This window comes from Narcine bancroftii, chromosome 4 (assembly GCF_036971445.1).
Source record: "Narcine bancroftii isolate sNarBan1 chromosome 4, sNarBan1.hap1, whole genome shotgun sequence".
Lineage (NCBI taxonomy): Eukaryota > Metazoa > Chordata > Chondrichthyes > Torpediniformes > Narcinidae > Narcine > Narcine bancroftii.
The window spans coordinates 174,645,828-174,664,815 of record NC_091472.1 but is presented as its reverse complement, the minus strand read 5'-3'; the positions used below and the strand labels follow the sequence as shown (position 1 = coordinate 174,664,815).

Below are 18,988 nucleotides of genomic sequence, written 5' to 3'. Positions count from 1 at the left end.
GTGGAGGCGTCAGGTTTTCCATGCCACCCACGATCTTGCCCTCCCATCCATAAAGACCACAACCTGCGTGGTGCTGGAGAGGTTTGTACGGCATGGCCTGAGAAAGCAAGTTGCCCAGCTGGCCCGCAATTGCACCCAGTGTCATATCTCCAAGGTCCACATACATGTCAAAACACCCATCCATCAGTTCAACCCTCCGAAGAGGCAGTTTGAGCATGTATGTGTAGACATCATGGGCTCACTACCTGTCTTCCAGAATGCCCGGTATCTGCCAACGGTGGTAGACTTCACCACAAGATGGCCAGAAGCCATACCGCTAAAAGACACTTCCACTGATTCCTGCACCAGGGCAATGCTCGCGGATTGGATTGCGAGGTTCTTACCTCCAACGGAGAGGCACAGTTTACATCGGCACTATGGACACAGCTGGCAACCCTCCTGGGCATTAAGCTGAACCACACCGAGGAGTCACGTGATGGAGTAGTGGCTGGTCAGGGAATTCCAGCCCTCTCCGGAAAAGTTGAAAAAAAACGCACAAAACACAAAGCTACAAGAATAAAAATTAAAACAAAGTAAAAGTAAAGGTGAGAAGAAAATGGCAGCGAAGAGAGAAAAGTCGAAAGCAACGGGAAGAAGAGAAGATGAAAGAACGTTGGAAGAAGAAGGTAAAGGCCTTACCTGTCCGAGGAGGACCGCCACGGAGAGAGAAGACCGCTCCCTAAGGTCGGTGGAAGTCCCAAGCTTGGGACTACAAAAATGGCTCGCGGAGCCGAGTAAAAGTGCGCCACCACGCAAGCGCGATTCCTCGCGCATGCGCGATGCGCATGAAAAAAATCACACTGACGGGAGGGGGGAACAGCTGAGGAGTCGATCTCCACAGCTGAGAGTGACAGCTGCAACACAGCAACAGGAAGAGAACATAGAAAATAACGAGAACAAGAAAGAAGAGAGCAAAAAGAAAACAAGGAAACAACAGATGGCCAACCCAGAGGAAGAACAAGAAGAAGAACATAGAGAAATGGAAGAAGAAGGGAAAGGCAGGACAATGGATATATTTTTTTTAAAGAATATATGGAATCAGTGAAAGAATGGCAACTACAAGAATTTAATGAGATAAAAAGAAGAATTAATAGTGCAGAAGAAAAAATGAATAAAATAGAAATGGTCATATCAGAGAAAGGAAAAAGAGTGGAAAATGTGGAAGAACGAGAAATAATCGTAGAAATGGAAGTAGAGGACTTAAAAGAGAAATGAGAAGAATCTAACAAAAAAGTTAAAGAGGCACATGAGCTGTTAGCTCAGAAGATAGATGTAATGGAAAACTATAATAGAAGAAATAATATAAAGATAGTGGGCCTTAAGGAAGATGAAGAAGGCAAGAATATGAGAGAATTTATAAAAGATTGGATCCCCAGGGTCCTAGGAAGACCAGAATTACAGGAAGAAATGGAAATAGAGAGGACACATAGAACACTAGCCCCGAAACCACAACCGCAGCAAAAACCAAGATCCATTTTAGTAAAATTCTTAAGATATACAACAAGAGAAAATGTATTGGAGAAAGCAATGAAGAAAATAAGAGAAGACAAAAAGCCACTGGAATACAAAGGTCAAAAAATTTTTTGCTATCCAGACATAAGTTTTGAACTCCTGAAGAAGAGGAAGGAGTTCAATACAGCAAAAACGATCCTATGGAAAAAAGGATATAAATTTATGTTAAAGTAACCAGCGGTACTTAAAATAGTTATTCCAGGGCAACAAAACAGACTATTCTCGGATCCGGAGGAAGCACGAAAATTTGCAGAACAACTACAAAATAAGCAGAGAGATGAAGACATGTAATGAGAGTAAAAATGACCACGAACTATATGTATGTGTGTATATGAGTATATATATATAGATGTGTATGTATATATGTGTATACATGAGTGTATCCGTATTTAGAGGAAAATATATAGAGTATAGATAAGAATTAATAAGGGAATAGAGGAAATAAGGAGGGAATTAAAAGAGTGACCTTTGTTATATATGAAAATTGAAATCTTTTCCGGGGGGGGGCTGGGTGGGGAGGAGTTACGGTCACTGCAAAATCAGTTGACGCTTGCGAGTGAATTCGCAAATCCAAATGGAGAGGGGAGATGTGGTTGCCCGACAAGGGATAAAGGGCAACTCAGGAGGGGGAGGGGAGAATGGGGTTAAAGAAGTTTTAAATAGGAGAATAAGGAAAATGTTTGATGTTTTAGAAATGTTATCTTAAAAAGTGTTCAAAATAAGAAAGCAGAAATGGATAAGATGGAAAGGTGAATGATGAGGAAACGGAAAGGGAAGATAAACAAAGTATGAAATGGCTACATTGAACTATATGGCTTTAAATATTAACGGAATACATAACCAAATCAAAAGGAAGAAACTGCTAAACTTACTGAAAAAAGAAAAAATTGATATAGCATTCGTGCAAGAAACACATTTAACTGAAATGGAGCATAAGAAATTAAAGAGAGATTGGATAGGACATGTAACAGCAGCGTCATATAATTCAAAAGCTAGAGGAGTAGCTATATTAATCAGTAAAAATGTACCAATTAAAATAGAAGAGGAAATAATAGATCCAGCAGGGAGATATGTAATGATAAAATGTCAGATATATTCGGAGTTTTGGAATCTACTCAATGTATATTCACCTAACGAAGAAGATCAAAAGTTTATGCAAGATATTTTTTTGAAGATAGCAGACACGTAAGGGAACATATTAATAGGAGGGGATTTCAACCTTAATTTGGATTCGAATATGGATAAAACTGGGAAAAAAATTAACAGAAAGAACAAAGTAACCAAATTTATAATTAAATCAATGCAAGAAATGCAACTTTTGGATATATGGAGGAAACAACACCCAAAGGAAAAGGAATATTCATATTATTCGGGTAGACATAAAACATACTCAAGAATAGATCTATTCCTATTATCAGCTCGTATGCAAGATAGAGTAAGAAAAACAGAATATAAAGCTAGAATATTTTCGGACCATTCACCCCTGATATTGAGAATAGAGTTAGAGGACATCCCTCCAAGAATGTATAGATGGAGATTTAAACTCCATGCTACTTAAAAGGCAGGATTTTAGAGAATTCATTGAAAGACAAATTAAAATGTACTTTGAAATAAATACGGTATCAGTGAAAGATAAGTTTATACTATGGGACGCAATGAAAGCGTTCATCAGAGGGCAAATAATAAGTTATGTAACCAAGATGAAGAACGACTACAATCAGGAAACAGAGCAGTTGGAAAGGGAAATAGTAAATCTTTGGCTTGGCTTCGCGGACGAAGATTTATGGAGGGGGTAAAAAGTCCACGTCAGCTGCAGGCTCGTTTGTGGCTGACAAGTCCGATGCGGGACAGGCAGACACGGTTGCAGGGGAAAATTGGTTGGTTGGGGTTGGGTGTTGGGTTTTTCCTCCTTTGCCTTTTGTCAGTGAGGTAGGCTCTGCGGTCTTCTTCAAAGGAGGTTGCTGCCCGCCAAACTGTGAGGCGCCAAGATGCACGGTTTGAGGCGTTATCAGCCCACTGGCGGTGGTCAATGTGGCAGGCACCAAGAGATTTCTTTAGGCAGTCCTTGTACCTTTTCTTTGGTGCACCTCTGTCACGGTGGCCAGTGGAGAGCTCGCCATATAACACGATCTTGGGAAGGCGATGGTCCTCCATTCTGGAGACGTGACCCATCCAGCGCAGCTGGATCTTCAGCAGCGTGGACTCGATGCTGTCGACCTCTGCCATCTCGAGTACTTCGACGTTAGGGATGTAAGCGCTCCAATGGATGTTGAGGATGGAGCAGAGACAACGCTGGTGGAAGCGTTCTAGGAGCCGTAGGTGGTGCCGGTAGAGGACCCATGATTCGGAGCCGAACAGGAGTGTGGGTATGACAACGGCTCTGTATACGCTTATCTTTGTGAGGTTTTTCAGTTGGATAAAGAATTAGCAATGAAGGAGGACACAACTAAAAGAAGAGAATTGGCAGATAAAAAAATAAAATATGAAACACTACAAACATATAAGGTGGAGAAGAACATAATGAAGACAAAACAGAAATATTATGAACTAGGGGAAAAAACGCACAAAATTCTAGCATGGCAGCTTAAGACAGAACAAGCTAAGAAAATGGTATTGGCATCAAGGAAAAAAGACAAACAAATCACATATAATCCAACGGAGATTAATGAAAACTTTAGAGAATTCTATGAACAATTATACCAAACTGAAAACGAAGGGAAAGAAGACAAAATAGATGAATTTTTAACTAAAATTGAACTACCAAAATTACAAACAGAGGAACAAAATAAATTAACAGAACCATTTGAAATAGTAGAAATACAAGAGATAATAAAAAAACTACCAAATAATAAAACACCAGGAGAGAATGGATTCCCAATAGAATTCTATAAAACATTTAAAGATTTATTAATTCCTCCCCTCCTGGAAGTAATCAACCAGATTGACAAAACACAAAGCTTACCAGATTCATGTAAAACAGCAATAATTACAGTAATACCAAAGCAAGGGAAAGATCCACTCGCACCAGCGAAATATAGACCAATATCATTACTTAACACAGATTATAAGATAATAGCTAAACTATTAGCAAACAGATTAGCAGATTATGTACCTAAAATGGTAAATCTAGACCAAACTGGATTTATTAAAAAAAGACGGACAACAGACAATATTTGTAAATTTATTAACTTAATTCATGCAGTAGAAGGGAGTAAAGCGCCAACAGTAGCAGTTGCTTTAGATGCAGAGGCCTTTGACAGAGTAGAATGGAATTATTTATTCAAAGTATTGCAAAAATTCAGTTTACCAGAGAAGTATATTAATTGGATTAAAGCATTATATAAGGGGCCAATGGCGAAAGTGACAGTAAATGGATATATATCAAAGCAATTTAATTTAAGCAGGTCAACACGGCAGGGATGCCCACTATCACCCCTATTGTTCGCGTTAGCTATAGAATCACTAGCAGAATTGATAAGAACAGAAAATAATATAAAAGGGATAAAAATAAAAGACAAGGAATATAAAATCAGTTTATTTGCAGATGATGTTATAGTATACTTAACAGAACCTGAATTATCAATAAAAGAATTATATAAGAAATTGAAGGAATATGGAGAAGTGTCGGGTTACAAAATTAACGCAAATAAAAGTGAAGCAATGCCAATGAATAATGTGGATTTCTCAAAATTTAAGAAGGAATCACCATTCAGATGGCAAATGCAAGCAATAAGATACCTAGGTATACAAATAAATAAAAACCTCGGCCATCTATATAAACTCAATTATTATCCACTAATGAAAAAATTACAGGACGATTTAGAGCATTGGAAGGATTTACCACTAACACTAATAGGAAGGATCTTTTCTTTCTTTTTCTTTTTTTTTTCTTTGGCTTGGCTTCGCGGACGAAGATTTATGGAGGGGGTAAAAAGTCCACGTCAGCTGCAGGCTCGTTTGTGGCTGACCAGTCCGATGCGGGACAGGCAGACACGATTGCAGCGGTTGCAAGGGAAAATTGGTTGGTTGGGGTTGGGTGTTGGGTTTTTCCTCCTTTGCCTTTTGTCAGTGAGGTGGGCTCTGCGGTCTTCTTCAAAGGAGGCTGCTGCCCGCCAAACTGTGAGGCGCCAAGATGCACGGTTTGAGGCGTTATCAGCCCACTGGCGGTGGTCAATGTGGCAGGCACCAAGAGATTTCTTTAGGCAGTCCTTGTACCTTTTCTTTGGTGCACCTCTGTCACGGTGGCCAGTGGAGAGCTCGCCATATAATACGATCTTGGGAAGGCGATGGTCCTCCATTCTGGAGACGTGACCCATCCAGCGCAGCTGGATCTTCAGCAGCGTGGACTCGATGCTGTCGACCTCTGCCATCTCGAGTACCTCGACGTTAGGGGTGTGAGCGCTCCAATGGATGTTGAGGATGGAGCGGAGACAACGCTGGTGGAAGCGTTCTAGGAGCCGTAGGTGGTGCCGGTAGAGGACCCATGATTCGGAGCCGAACAGGAGTGTGGGTATGACAATGGCTCTGTATACGCTTATCTTTGTGAGGTTTTTCAGTTGGTTGTTTTTCCAGACTCTTTTGTGTAGTCTTCCAAAGGCGCTATTTGCCTTGGCGAGTCTGTTGTCTATCTCATTGTCGATCCTTGCATCTGATGAAATGGTGCAGCCGAGATAGGTAAACTGGTTGACCGTTTTGAGTTTTGTGTGCCCGATGGAGATGTGGGGGGGCTGGTAGTCATGGTGGGGAGCTGGCTGATGGAGGACCTCAGTTTTCTTCAGGCTGACTTCCAGGCCAAACATTTTGGCAGTTTCCGCAAAGCAGGACGTCAAGCGCTGAAGAGCTGGCTCTGAATGGGCAACTAAAGCGGCATCATCATAAACTGTATTAAAATGAACAATTTCCCAAGGATACAATACCTATTTCAGGCATTGCCAATACACTTCACAGAGAAATTCTTCAAGGAGTTAAAGAAAATAATAAGGAAATTTTTATGGAAAGGGGGGGAAACCGAGGATAGCACTAGATAAATTAACAGAATGGTATAAACAAGGAGGCTTACAATTGCCAAACTTTAAAAATTATTATAGAGCCGCACAATTAAGATACCTATCAGATTTTTATCAAACAAGGGAAAAGCCAGCTTGGACTAGATTAGAACTAGATCAAATAGGGGAGAAGATACCTGAACATATATTATATAAATGGGATGAAAAATTGGTACAACATAGGAGTTCTCCAGTATTACATCATCTGCTCAATATTTGGAAGAAGATTCATGTAGAAAGGAATAAAACAAATTACCAATTACCAAAACTAATACTGATGCAAAATCAGTCAATCCCTTTTACAATAGATAACCTTTCCTTTAGAGAATGGGAGAAAAAAGGGATCAAAAGAATAGAAAATTGTTTTTCAGGAAATAAATTATTATCCTTTGAACAAATGAAGGATAAATATAATATAACTCAAGATACAGTGTTGGCATACTACCAACTGAGATCCTACTTGAAGGACAAATTAGGAAGCAGTCTGAGGTTACCAGAGGGAAGTAATTTTGAATATGTGATTACAGATACAATGATAATCAAAAAATTTATAACAAATATGTATATTAAACTGCAAGAAAAGGAGAATGAGGAAACAAATGGTAAAACTAAACAAAAATGGGAACAAGATTTAAATATAAAGATAAAGAAGGAAACATGGGAGAAGTCATGCTCTGGAACTATGAGAAATACAATAAACATGAGGTTACGTATGATACAATATAACTGGATACACAGGCGATACATTACACCTCAAAAGTTAAATAAATGGGACCCAACAGTATCTGACAGATGTTTTCGTTGTAAAAAAGAAATGGGAACAACAATTCATGCAATCTGGACATGTGAGAAAATAGAAAAATTTTGGGAAGATCTAAACCAGATATTAAATAAAATTACAGAAAACAATATACCAAAAAACCCAGAGATCTTCCTCCTAAGTAACATAAAAAACAAAGAATTTGGAATTGATTTGGATGGTGGACAAAAAAGATTTGTTAGTATAGCCCTAGCTGTAGCAAAAAAATGTATTATGTCAGCCTGGAAATTAGAAGATCACTTGAGAATACAACAGTGGTATATAGAAATGAATAAATGTATTCCATTAGAAAAAATAACATATAATTTAAGAAATAATATTGAAATATTTGAACAAATATGGGAGCCATACATGAAACACAATAGAGAAAACCTACCGGGGACATCTACCACCTAAAATAACGAAAGGAGAAGGAAATGAAAAGAATTGACTCAGTGGAATTTCTTGTTTATTTTTATTGAATGACAACATTGTTTGACTGGTTTAATATATCTTAGATTTTGTACTTTAAATGAATGGGGGAGGAGGTAGGGAGGGTTGGATGGGAGGAGGGAGGGGGGGGAGAAAGTGACACTGCATATATTTGAAAAGGAAAATGTATGTATCTTGGTCAATGTGGTTTATGGTGTGAAAAATAAAAAATTTAAAAACAAAAAAAAAGCTGAACCACACCACTGCCTACCACCCACAATCCATCGGCCTCATCGAACGCTTCCACCACCACCTGAAGTCAGCTCTCATGGTCCATTTAACTGGCCCCAGCTGGGTGGACGAACTCCCCTGGGTCCTCCTGGACATCCGAACTGCACCCAAAGAGGACCTGCAAGCCTCCTCCACGGAAATGGTGTATAACGCCTCATTAATCCTGCCAGGTGAATTCTTCCCACCATTCCAAGACTCGGATGCCGAGGGGAGAGCAGCGTTGCAGAAACTATGGGACAAGTTAGCCTCCTTTGCACCCACCCTCACACCATGGGTGCCGGCCCGCATCCATTCCTTAGGACTTATTAACCACTGACTATATTTCACCCCTCCAATGACCCTATGAGGGCCTGTACAAAGTCCTCTGCAGCACGGGCAAAACTTTCATGCTGGACATTTGGGATAGAGAGGAACTGGTCACAGCCGATCGGCTAAAGTCCCCACACCTTGACCTCAACCAGCCGGTCATGCAAGTGCATCCCAAGCCCCAGGGTCGACCTCCCAAGGGTCCGGCCCCACTGCACTCATGGATAACGGAATGCTAGTGCCGGGAGGAGGGGGGGGTGTTGTATGGCGGCGCACATCAGAACGTAGGCGAACATGCTTCTTATTGTTGTGGCAGCGGAGCAGCTACGTCAAGATGGCGCCTCTGGGTGTGTCTCCTTCCGTGATCTAGTGGTCCGCGCACATGCACTTGGCTCCGCTGTGATATCACCGTCTGTGCGTGGGCGGGCTTTCCAAAAATAAACCGTTGGAAGTGCACGCAACTTACAGTGTGTAATCTCCTCATTTCACTTTCCTTAGTAGCTACCGCTACAGATATTTATGAGGAGAAGCAAAGAGGCAAACAACACTGGATGTTCCTGAAGAAGCCAACACCTCCCCAAAAAGAGCCTCAGCCAGGTCCTTCAGGCATTACAGAGCGAGAGTTCATCAATGGACCCAAACTCATCCAGTGGAACACTGAGGAAGTGGAGAACAGTGATGTGGATGATCCTGGTCCTCTTTGTTAAATTATGTGTGATATAGGCTAAGAAGGTGTTTACATAAAAGTTTAAAGTGAAAAAAAAATTAATTTAGTGTAAGTTCAGTATCCCATATAGGTTTGCTAAGTATAAACAGTAATATCGTGTTCGCCCAACATCCACATTGTAATATGCCAAATTTCACAGGACGTTAAGTGGCGAATACCTGTACTCATTCAGAGTTGACCACATTGATTCCAGAGGGGTCTCCCACTTTTTCTCTGGATATCTTTTTTCCCTTTAGGGATAATACTGAGATTTTAAGTGCATAATCTTATCTGCCAGAGTTACCTCCTGTGATCTTTTTGCACCTGATTTCCTTTTTTAGCTTGCTTCTCAGTTCCTGAACCTCCTCCAGGTGTACACTTCATCCCAGCTGCTTCTACCTGCTCTTGACCGGAGCCACATTTTCCCCTGTTATCCAAGCTACCCTAAGCTTGCCTGTCTGACCCTTCACTGTAACCGAAATGTGCATGCCCTGGACTCTTGACAACATACCATTTTCTTAACATTCTTCTTCCTTGAAACAACCTGTTCCACTTAACTCAAGCTGGTTCTTGTCCTACACCTTCAAAGTCAGCCTTGGCCCATTTTTGAATTTTAAATCTAAACCTTGGTCCTGTAGTGTCTCTCCATCATTATCTTAAACCAAATAGAACAGCAGTCACTGGTCCCCTAGGCTCATCCACAAACACTTCATCCACTCGCTCTTACCAATTGCCACAGACTTGATCAAGCATTGCCCTCTCCCTTGTGGGATCCTCGACATACTGCCAGAGGAAATTTTCTTGAACACAATTGACAAATTCCACCTCATCTCAACCTTTCACACAATGAGTTTCCCAGACAATATTTGGAAAGTTAAAATCCTCTTTGATGACAACCTTATTTGATTGACAACTGGCATATTTTCTCCTCTAATTCCTATTGGCTGATGTTGTTCTTCAGCTCCACCCATGTAACTTCGCTAGCCAACCTGTTTATTGTCACTTCTGACCATTGTATTATTAGTTGAGGAAGATATTACAGCAACAACCCCACGTCTATCTTGGCTGAAGCAACTGCTGTTGGCAAACATCCAGTGACAGGAGAGGAATAAGGTCTCTGGCCTTCTGCACCTGCTCCCATAGCACAGTCAAGAATCTTAACTGCTTGCACTAACTCTCAGCCTGGAAAGAGGTGAATAAGATGGATATTTAAAAAAAATACAATCTGAAATCACTTTAGTGATTATGCAGTCTCCTTGAGGGTCAAAAGGGCTGCAGAAATATAAGATTGACAGCAGGATGGGAGTTCCTTCTGTTAGTTAATCTCTAAATGAGATTTGTGGAGTTGCTGGTAATCAGGTTTTTGAGCCTATATTTAGATCTGAAACAGAAAAGGTGAAAGAAATACTCTTGGGTTAAATAAATTTTCAACCCTCTACTTGCTCAATAATCCAAAAATCAAATTTTTAAAACTGCAAAGATTTGTTACCATATGCAGTCATGCCGCGTGTGTGTGGAAGTGAGTTGTTCTTGTGGTACAGATGATTAAAAGATGACTTAAAGAAGATCAGAATGATACCAGATTTTCATGTAGAGAAACCTCTTTCTTGCCAGCAGGGTGTCGGTCACCATAGGAGATGGCTTTGAGATAAGTGGAGACAAGATCAGTATGAGGAATTATAGAAGTCTGAACAATGATCTGGAATTCACTGCTAGAAATTTTAAAGAAGATTCACTAAAAAAATTCAAGAGATTTGGAAGAAAAATAGTCCATTCAAAGCCACAGGGCTGTGATGTTGAGGTTTTTTTAAGGCACTGGTGAGACCTCACTTGGAGTATTTATGGGCTCCTCATTTAAGAAAGGATGTGCTGACTTTAGAGAGGGTTCAGAGGAGGTTTACAAGGATGATTCTAGGATTGAAAAGGTTATGAGGAGCATTTCATAGCTCTTGGCTTGTGCTCATTGAAATTTAGGGGAATGAGAGGGGGGGGGATCTGATTGAAACATTTCAAATGTTGAAAGGCATGGACAGAGTAGATGAAGAAAGGTCGTTTCCCATGATGGGTGAGTCTCTGACAAAAAGGCACCACTTCAGGATTGAAAGGGCACCCGTTTAGAACAGATATGTAGGAATTTCTTCAACCGTAGGGTGGTACATTCGTGGAATCTTTCCACAGGTCTTTGTGGAGGCCAAGTCATTGGGTGGATTTAAGGTGGAGATTTATGGGTTCTTGATTAGCCAGGGCCAGGTGATGGGGAGAAGGGTGGGCATGATTAAATGGCGGGGCTGACTCGATGGACTGAATAGTCTTTTTCTGTTCCTATGTCTTATGAAAAGAAGAGTTTAGATTAATTGATGTTTATTTTAAAGAACAGATACAGACAAAGTGAAGCAACTGGCCTTTGTCAGTATCAATATTCTGTAATTACCAATGATCTCAGGATTAGGCCATGTTAATTTGTCCAAGCTGGAATTGGGAAGGGTGACGGCTTTAGACAAGTTTGTTGTTTCATTCTGCAAGTTTGGAACTGGTACTTTGAAATACTACCACTGATTGCATATTTACAGTAGTGTATACAACCAGATGACATCTTTGCTGTTCTTTACTTCCTTCAGGCTCCCTTATGTCGGTTAATCCTGGAGTAGCACGTTGGATTAAGGAGCTTTTCTGTCACAATGAACGGGTTGTCCTCGCCGGAGATTGGACTCATGGCTTCTTTTCCCTCACTGCTGTCGGTGCCACAAACGTTGGATCTATTCGCATTTACTTTGATAATGTGAGTATGGCAGGCGTTTATGGGAAGGAAACTTTGTGTGTGTTTGTAGTTTTCTTCTCGCAATTTCCTGCTTGCTGCCCTGTGCTGCAAGCAAATAAATCAGAAAATGCTAGTAACACTCAGCAGGTTCAGCAGAATATGTGGAGAGAGAAGTGGAGTTAAAGTTCAGGCAGTCTGTGATGAAGCATTTTAGCTATTGGGGTTGGTGGGGGCGGTCATAGCACTTGATTCTGCTTTCTATTTATTTGGCCTCCAGTTGGTTGAGACAATGTGGAGATAATTGTTGGCCATACATGTTCCTGTTTGTGTGATCTGGATACAAAGGAGAAGGAAAAGTGTAGAAATCAGATTTATATCCTCTGATCCATATATTGAAAATGACAATGAAAGCACTTTCCAATCATGTGAAGTTCAAACATTTTCTGTGCCCTCTTAATGAAACATCTGCTGAGTGTGAACAGGAAGAATTGAAGAAACCAATGTGCTGTATGTAATAATGGCATCTTCAGAATTTGTAGAACTTGGGAATCTACAGCAGAATACAGGCCCTTTGGCCCACAGTGTAGTGCTCACCTACTAACCTTCTCGAACCTCCCAACTGCATAACCAGTTCCACAAACCCATCTAATTTTCACTAAAATGATGCCTGCACATTCCTTGCAACCACCACTCTGTTTGGAAACATTTACTGCTTACATCCCCCAAATACCTTAAAACTTTTGGAGTGTGGAATAGAATTCTTGAGAAGTGGGGTGGGGGAAGGTTTTGCAGGTTATCTAAAGACCCCATTGATCTGAATGTGGATAGTAGTTGATAGTCTAAACTTTAATCTGGGCCAAAGGTTGTGGAAAGATGCAGAAATTTGTTTAAACTTTTAAATTCAGACATAACATATTTTATGAATTAAGGGGCTACAGCTGAGGACAGGAGCACACCAGTTAAGTGATGGCCCAAAGGTTGGGAAATTGGAGGAGCAAATCTGTAGAGATAGCAGAGAGCTGCAGGAAGCATGAAGTTGTGATAGAAGGAGATTTTATCTTTCCACATATTGACTGGGACTCCATACTATAAAAGGGCTGGATGGCTTGGAGTTTGTCACTTGTTCAGAAAAGTTTTCTAAATCAACATATTTTGGGTACCAACTGGAGAGTGCAATTCTGGATCTGTTATTTGTGGAACATTATGGGTCCACTGATCATAATGCCATTAGTTTCAAGTTAATTATGGAGAAGGATAGATCTGGGCCTCAGATTGAGATTCTAAATAGGAGAAAGCCCAATATTGAGGAAATGAGACCGGATCTAGAAAGTGTGGATTGGGATAAGTTGTTTTCTGGCAAGGATGTACTTGGTAAGTGGAAGATCTTCAAAGGCCTGACAGATATCCCCTTGGACCTTGAGGGAGGCTAGTGTAGAAATTGCAGGGACTCTGTCAGAAGTATTTAAAATGTCTTCGGCCAAGGGTGTGATGCCAGAGGATTAGAGGGTATCTCATGTTGTTCTGTTGTTTAAAAAAGGCTCCAAAGTAACCCTGGAAATTATAGGCAAATTATTGGAAGATGTTCCAAGAAATCAGATATATAATTACTTGGTTCGCCAGAAACTGATTAGGTTTAATCAACATGTCTGTATGTGTGGTAGGTTAGTGAGTTTTCGAGGTTACCAGGAAAGTTGATGAGGGAAAGGCTGTGGATATTGTCTACATGGACTTTACTAAAGTCTTTGACGAGGTTCGACATTGGCTACATGGGAGAATCCAGAGAATGGTACTGGATGATTGCATGTCAGACTGGAGGCCAGTGACTAGTAGTGTGCCTTGGGGAATCGGTGCTGGGACCATTATTGTTTGTTATCTTCATCATTGATCTGAATGATAATGTGGTAAATTAGATCAGCAATTTTACAAATGAAACAAAGATTAGATGTGTAGTGAACAGTGAGGAAGGCTTTCAAAGCATGAAGAGGGATCTGGACCAGGTTGAAAAATAGGCTGCAAAATGGCAGATGAAATTAATCCATACAAGAATAAGGTGTTGCATTTTAGATGGACACACCAAGGTCGGACATACATGGTTAATGCTAAGACATCAAGGAGTGGTGGAACAGAGGGATCTGGGAATACAGAAACACAATTCCCTGAAAGTAGCATCAAAGGTAAAAGAGAGCTTTTGACATATTGGCCTTCATAAATTAAAGTATTGAGTATAGGAGTTTGGATGTTTTGGTGAAGTTGTACAAGACATTGGTGAGGCCAAATTTGGAATATTGCATGCAGTTTTGGTCACCTAACTACAGGAAAGATATCAATCAGATTGTAAGAGTGGAGAGATTTGAAGAACTGAGTAACAGGGAAAGGTTAAATAGATTAGGACTTTATTCCCTGGAGCATAGAAGAATGAGGGGAGATTTGATAGTTATACAAAATGCAAGTAGGCTTTTTCTACTGAGGTTAGGTGAGATACAGTACAAACCAGAAGACATGGGTTAAGGGTGAAAGGGGAGAAGTTTAAAGGGAACATTAGGAGGAATTTCTTCACACAGAGAATAGTAAGATTGTGAAACAAGTTGCCAGCTGGTGTGATGAATGGGGCTCAATTTAATGGATAGGAGGGATATGGACTGGGTGCAGGTCAGTGAGACTAGGCAGTACAATTCTTTGGCACAGACAAGTTTGGCAGAAGGGCCTGTTTCTGTGCTGTAGTGTTCTATGGTTTCAAGTCACATACCTCTGGAGAATGTACATTACAGGCTCTTCTGGAAAAACTTCTGTTCTCATTTCTTGATTCCTTGCCCAAGCTCCCTTGTTGCAGATTAATTTGTGATTTTATTTCATTTAATTTTGAGTTGCATACTGTATAATATCAGTTCAATTTATTTCTCATTACCTTTTAAGTTGTTGTGGGATAGCCATCTCGTTTCTGTTTGATTTAATTGGAGGTCGAAATTCACCAGTTACGGTGCACGCTTACCACTCTATGGCAGCTTTATGTTTGGATGATGTTAAGTAGTTGGACTGTAAAATTGCTGAAGTCATCATCTACCAAGACCGGTTGGGAATGGAGTGGGATGGCTTTGCAGGAAAACAGCACTTCACTGTTCCCTTTGTGTTGCACAGGACCTGCACACCAACAGCCCTCGCTACATGAAGGGTTCCTACAATGACTTCAGTTTTATCACAAACAACAACAAAGGAGGGGTTACCATGCGGAAAGGCGAGCACTTGGGCGAGTTCAACCTGGGCTCTACTATTGTTCTCATCTTCGAGGGACCAAAAGATTTCACCTTTAACCTTAAACCTGGACAGAAGATCAGGTTTGGAGAGGCACTTGGGTCCATCTAGTAGAAGCACTGTCAACGAACATCTCAAATTGGAACAGAGTAATGAGGAGCATGTTCAGGCCAGGAAGTATGAGATACGGCCATACCGAAATCTGGTTTAAGTTCTGGCTTCTCCTCCTTTCATCATTACTGCAGAAGCATCTCCCACAGCCTCCATCTCAGGGAGCAGCTGTACCATGACTGGTGCAATGTTTTCCCATGAAACATCCTGGACCTACCCAGTTACTCCTTTAAATAGGAAGCTAATGGGAGGGTAGTGTTTCAAGCATATGCAGTGCCATACTTTCCGGGCAAAGGAGGAACCTGACAGGTCACCAGGATTAAAAGAACATTGAAAGATGAATTGTTTTTAGGGCCCAAGTCTAAATGGACATGGTAAGGAATCCCATAAAACGCTGCAGGAGTCAGTGATGCAAGGTTGTTTGCTGAATCGCTCCTTGCAGATGAACAAGCGGGTCATTCTAACTTAGTTCATGCAGTATTTTTATATCCTTAAAATAAAATCTCATCAAATTACATTTCAGAGAAAATAAAATAATGACTGAACCAAAACTTCTGCTGAACTTTTTATTTTTTCCCAGGGCTGAGGGGAGAAAATGGTAAAAGTTGACTGCCGTGTTCATAGAGACATCAATGTTGCAGGTAGGGCAGGAGAGAAAGAAACAAAAACAGGTGCAAGGTTGAAAATGAGACACTGATTAAGATTTATTAAATGAAGATGTACTAACATTTGTAGAAGTACTGTTATAAGGTGGCTTTTGTCATGTTTAAGCTGATGATCCAACCTTTGTACTCTAGTTTGGCTGATGCAAGGGAGTGACTAGAGCTTCCCAAACTTGGATGGTGGCATCTGAGAAGTAGGGGCCCCTGCAATCAAAATATATACAAGGGATAATTATTTCTTGCTCAGTCACTTGAGGCATAAATGAAGTTCCAAAACATCAGAGTAAAACACAGGCTGATTGATTTTTCTCCTTCGTGGCAGCAGGCCATTATAATCAAACTGCCAAAGAGGATGGATGAGCTGGTTTTTGGTTAAGTGTTACTAAATTCTGTTAACATTTCCCGTTGTATGTTCTGAAGATCACCATAGGCTTAAGCACTAAACCAGTGGCCATAACAAATGCCCTTTAGGTCTGGAATCTACTTTCCTTCAATTCTCTTTCACACATTGGTGGGAAGCATTTCTTACCTTCAGCATTGGAATTAACTAACTAACAATTGTCTCCAAATCTATTGCATGATTTGTTTTTATAGTTCAGGAGTATCGGGTTTAAATTGATTCAGTACAGGATTATTTTCATGTGAAGTAGTGAACAGTGACCAAGGAATATAATAAACTAGTATGTGACAATTTTAAATTTGTTTCTTTGAGAATTGCTTTAAACTTTCCTTCATTTTGGTATGAAACCTTGAATAGATAATGGATTCAGTGTTTTGGGTGAGATTATTTCAATTTCCAAAATTTCACAAGCATTCTACCACACATTACTTTGCCCCTTGTTTTACCCTCAGTCTGAACTAAGAATTAACCTTGGCCCAAAAGTATAAAGTGCTTTATAAATTATATTTATAGACATGGAGTGTGGCTCATTCCTATTACCAAAATGTAGCAATGTAAAGTTCAACCACCATGGTACCCGCACTTCATGGACATTTTCACGCCCTGAGAAGTATGCCACAAAGACTCTTTAGAAACATTTGAGTGCACTCCATATTGCTGTTTCCACAATCCTCTTGATGTTGAAGAAACAAGTTTCCTTACACACCTTAATAAAGATGGCAAACAGCTATGGTGATGGATATCTTCATACTGCCAGGAGCTCCCGAATCTCCTGTACTCTGGCAACCTGGAACTGCATATGTGGTTCATCTCTCCTCAGCTTCACTGAAAGTATTTCTATGTCCATATCCAGCTGAAAGTGAATGCAAATGATAAAAGTAAGTCACCACTGCACAGCTCATTGCAGGCAGAATATTTCAATGGCATAAACACGCAGACATGCTCAAATATGATGCTGAGTTGTAAATTAAGATGGGGCTTTTCTAAGCAATATACCAATGAGCAGGAACTGGGGATGATTTGAGAAAGCAGGATTTTGTCTGATTTAACAGTCTAATGGCAAGCAGGAGTATCAGCATGAGACTCGTGGAGACAATTTCTGATACCCTGCAAGTGCCACAGGTCATTTTAGCAGGTGCAAATATCTTTTAATTAAAAGCAGTATTAAAATACTCTGATTCATATCAATGGCAGAACATTTTAAGTATACTATGTCATTCAGTTTCCTCCATGACTGACTGAAATGGACACCTACAAGAATTGATTTGAACTTGACTACTCTTAATGTGGAGTCCTATTCATCATAACCTCAACAGTTAATATTAACTTTGAATCATTAAGAAAATGATCTTTTGACAAGATTGCAGAATATTTCATGTCAATTGCTTTTTACCTAATATCTAAAAATCTAATGCCATCAGAATTATGAACATTGTTCCATTAAATCTATTTTCAGGTATGACAATTTACTGTAACACTATAAAGTAAATATCTTGAGATCTAGAATTCAAGCAACCGCTAAAAAATACGGAAGTTTAATATTGGTGCCAATCACGCAACAAGCAACTGGAAAATGTACTTATCCAGCATCTACCAATCCTCAGAGCTGCTGGATACCAGGGGTTTTGCTGTACTTAACTCTAATCTGACTTGCCTGGAAAGCACAAGAAAATTTTTTTTCCAATGTATGGGTCTACCCCACTTGACAAAACTAGTGTTCATATAAAACCTTTCATAAGCCGAAAACCCATTCACTACTGGTTTTTTTCCATAAAAGCAAAAACCCATTCAAATCCTTTTGTAAAAGCTAACACAGGTTTCTTTAAAAAAGCAAGTATTTGTAAAACAGGGTTTATCTGTATCTCAATACATATGACAATAAACAAGGCAATTCAACATCCTGAACATAGCATACACATCTTCAAGGAACAAAGAGATGGGCAAGAGAAACCTCAATTTACTTGGACAAAGGAGGTTACAATTATTCCACGATTGCAGACTTGAAAGCTAAATAGATACTCTTCTGATTCAGATTTTCCACAAAGCAGAATATATCATGGAATATGTAAAGGGAGATAGTTGGCTGGAAACAAATGCTACTCAATAAGGCAGTTCCATGAATCAGACATTTGTGAAATTGATGAAGCTTATTAAATTCAAAGCAATGTGTCTTACTTCCAAGAGACCTTTTGAACATTCCTGAGATAAGCTAGCTGCACCCATTGTACAACTCAGAAAAGGCAAGTGGAATGGCTTTCTCATCGGACCCTGGGTCAGATATTTGATATATCATGTGATAGCACTGCCCTCAGAAATATATGGACTTGCAGCAGGTCTTGGATTCCCTTTTAAAGATTTCAGTCATCTCGGGCTCCATATGTAAGGACACAGAGGAAGCAATTCATGAAACCCATAAGTTATCACTCATCAGTAGTTTTCTCAGTACTAACTTTACAATGGCTCTTTTCAAGCTGTTAGAATGATTCAGAAGATAAATTGGTGCTCCACATCATAGCAGTAAACCAACTGGTATTACAATACATGTATCCAAATATGTTTGAACTTACTTAAAAGATGCAATTTAAATGAAGCAAATTAAATACACCAGAAGTAAATCAAGGAGCAAATTAAATTTCAACCTTGATTACAAAGGGATGGCGGACTACACTTTGCAGCAA

General features: G+C 40.0%; 2 protein-coding genes across 18 annotated transcripts in view; one reads left to right on the top strand and one right to left on the bottom strand.

Annotated features, from left to right (window-relative positions):
- pisd (phosphatidylserine decarboxylase) overlaps positions 1-18,988 on the top strand; it is a 165,917-nt gene that overhangs the window by 142,170 nt on the left and 4,759 nt on the right. For 7 of the 9 annotated variants that reach the window (XM_069933106.1, XM_069933101.1, XM_069933107.1 and 4 more), the window contains 2 exons: positions 11,749-11,909; positions 15,024-16,608. In XM_069933106.1, coding sequence (XP_069789207.1) covers positions 11,749-11,909; positions 15,024-15,248 — 386 coding nt within the window. In that variant the 3' untranslated portion in view covers positions 15,249-16,608. Of the gene's footprint in view, positions 1-11,748; positions 11,910-15,023; positions 16,609-18,988 lie in introns of those variants that run through there. The other 2 variants (XR_011356215.1, XM_069933108.1) reach the window with 2 other exon arrangements.
- Positions 15,801-18,988, bottom strand: part of sfi1 (SFI1 centrin binding protein) — a 287,818-nt gene continuing 284,630 nt past the window's right edge. For all 9 annotated transcript variants that reach the window (XM_069933071.1, XM_069933076.1, XM_069933070.1 and 6 more), the window contains 2 exons: positions 17,017-17,163; positions 15,801-16,114 (listed from right to left, as the gene is read on the bottom strand). In XM_069933071.1, the coding sequence (XP_069789172.1) occupies positions 17,056-17,163 (108 nt within the window). In that variant the 3' untranslated portion in view covers positions 15,801-16,114; positions 17,017-17,055. The remainder of the gene's footprint in view (positions 16,115-17,016; positions 17,164-18,988) is intronic.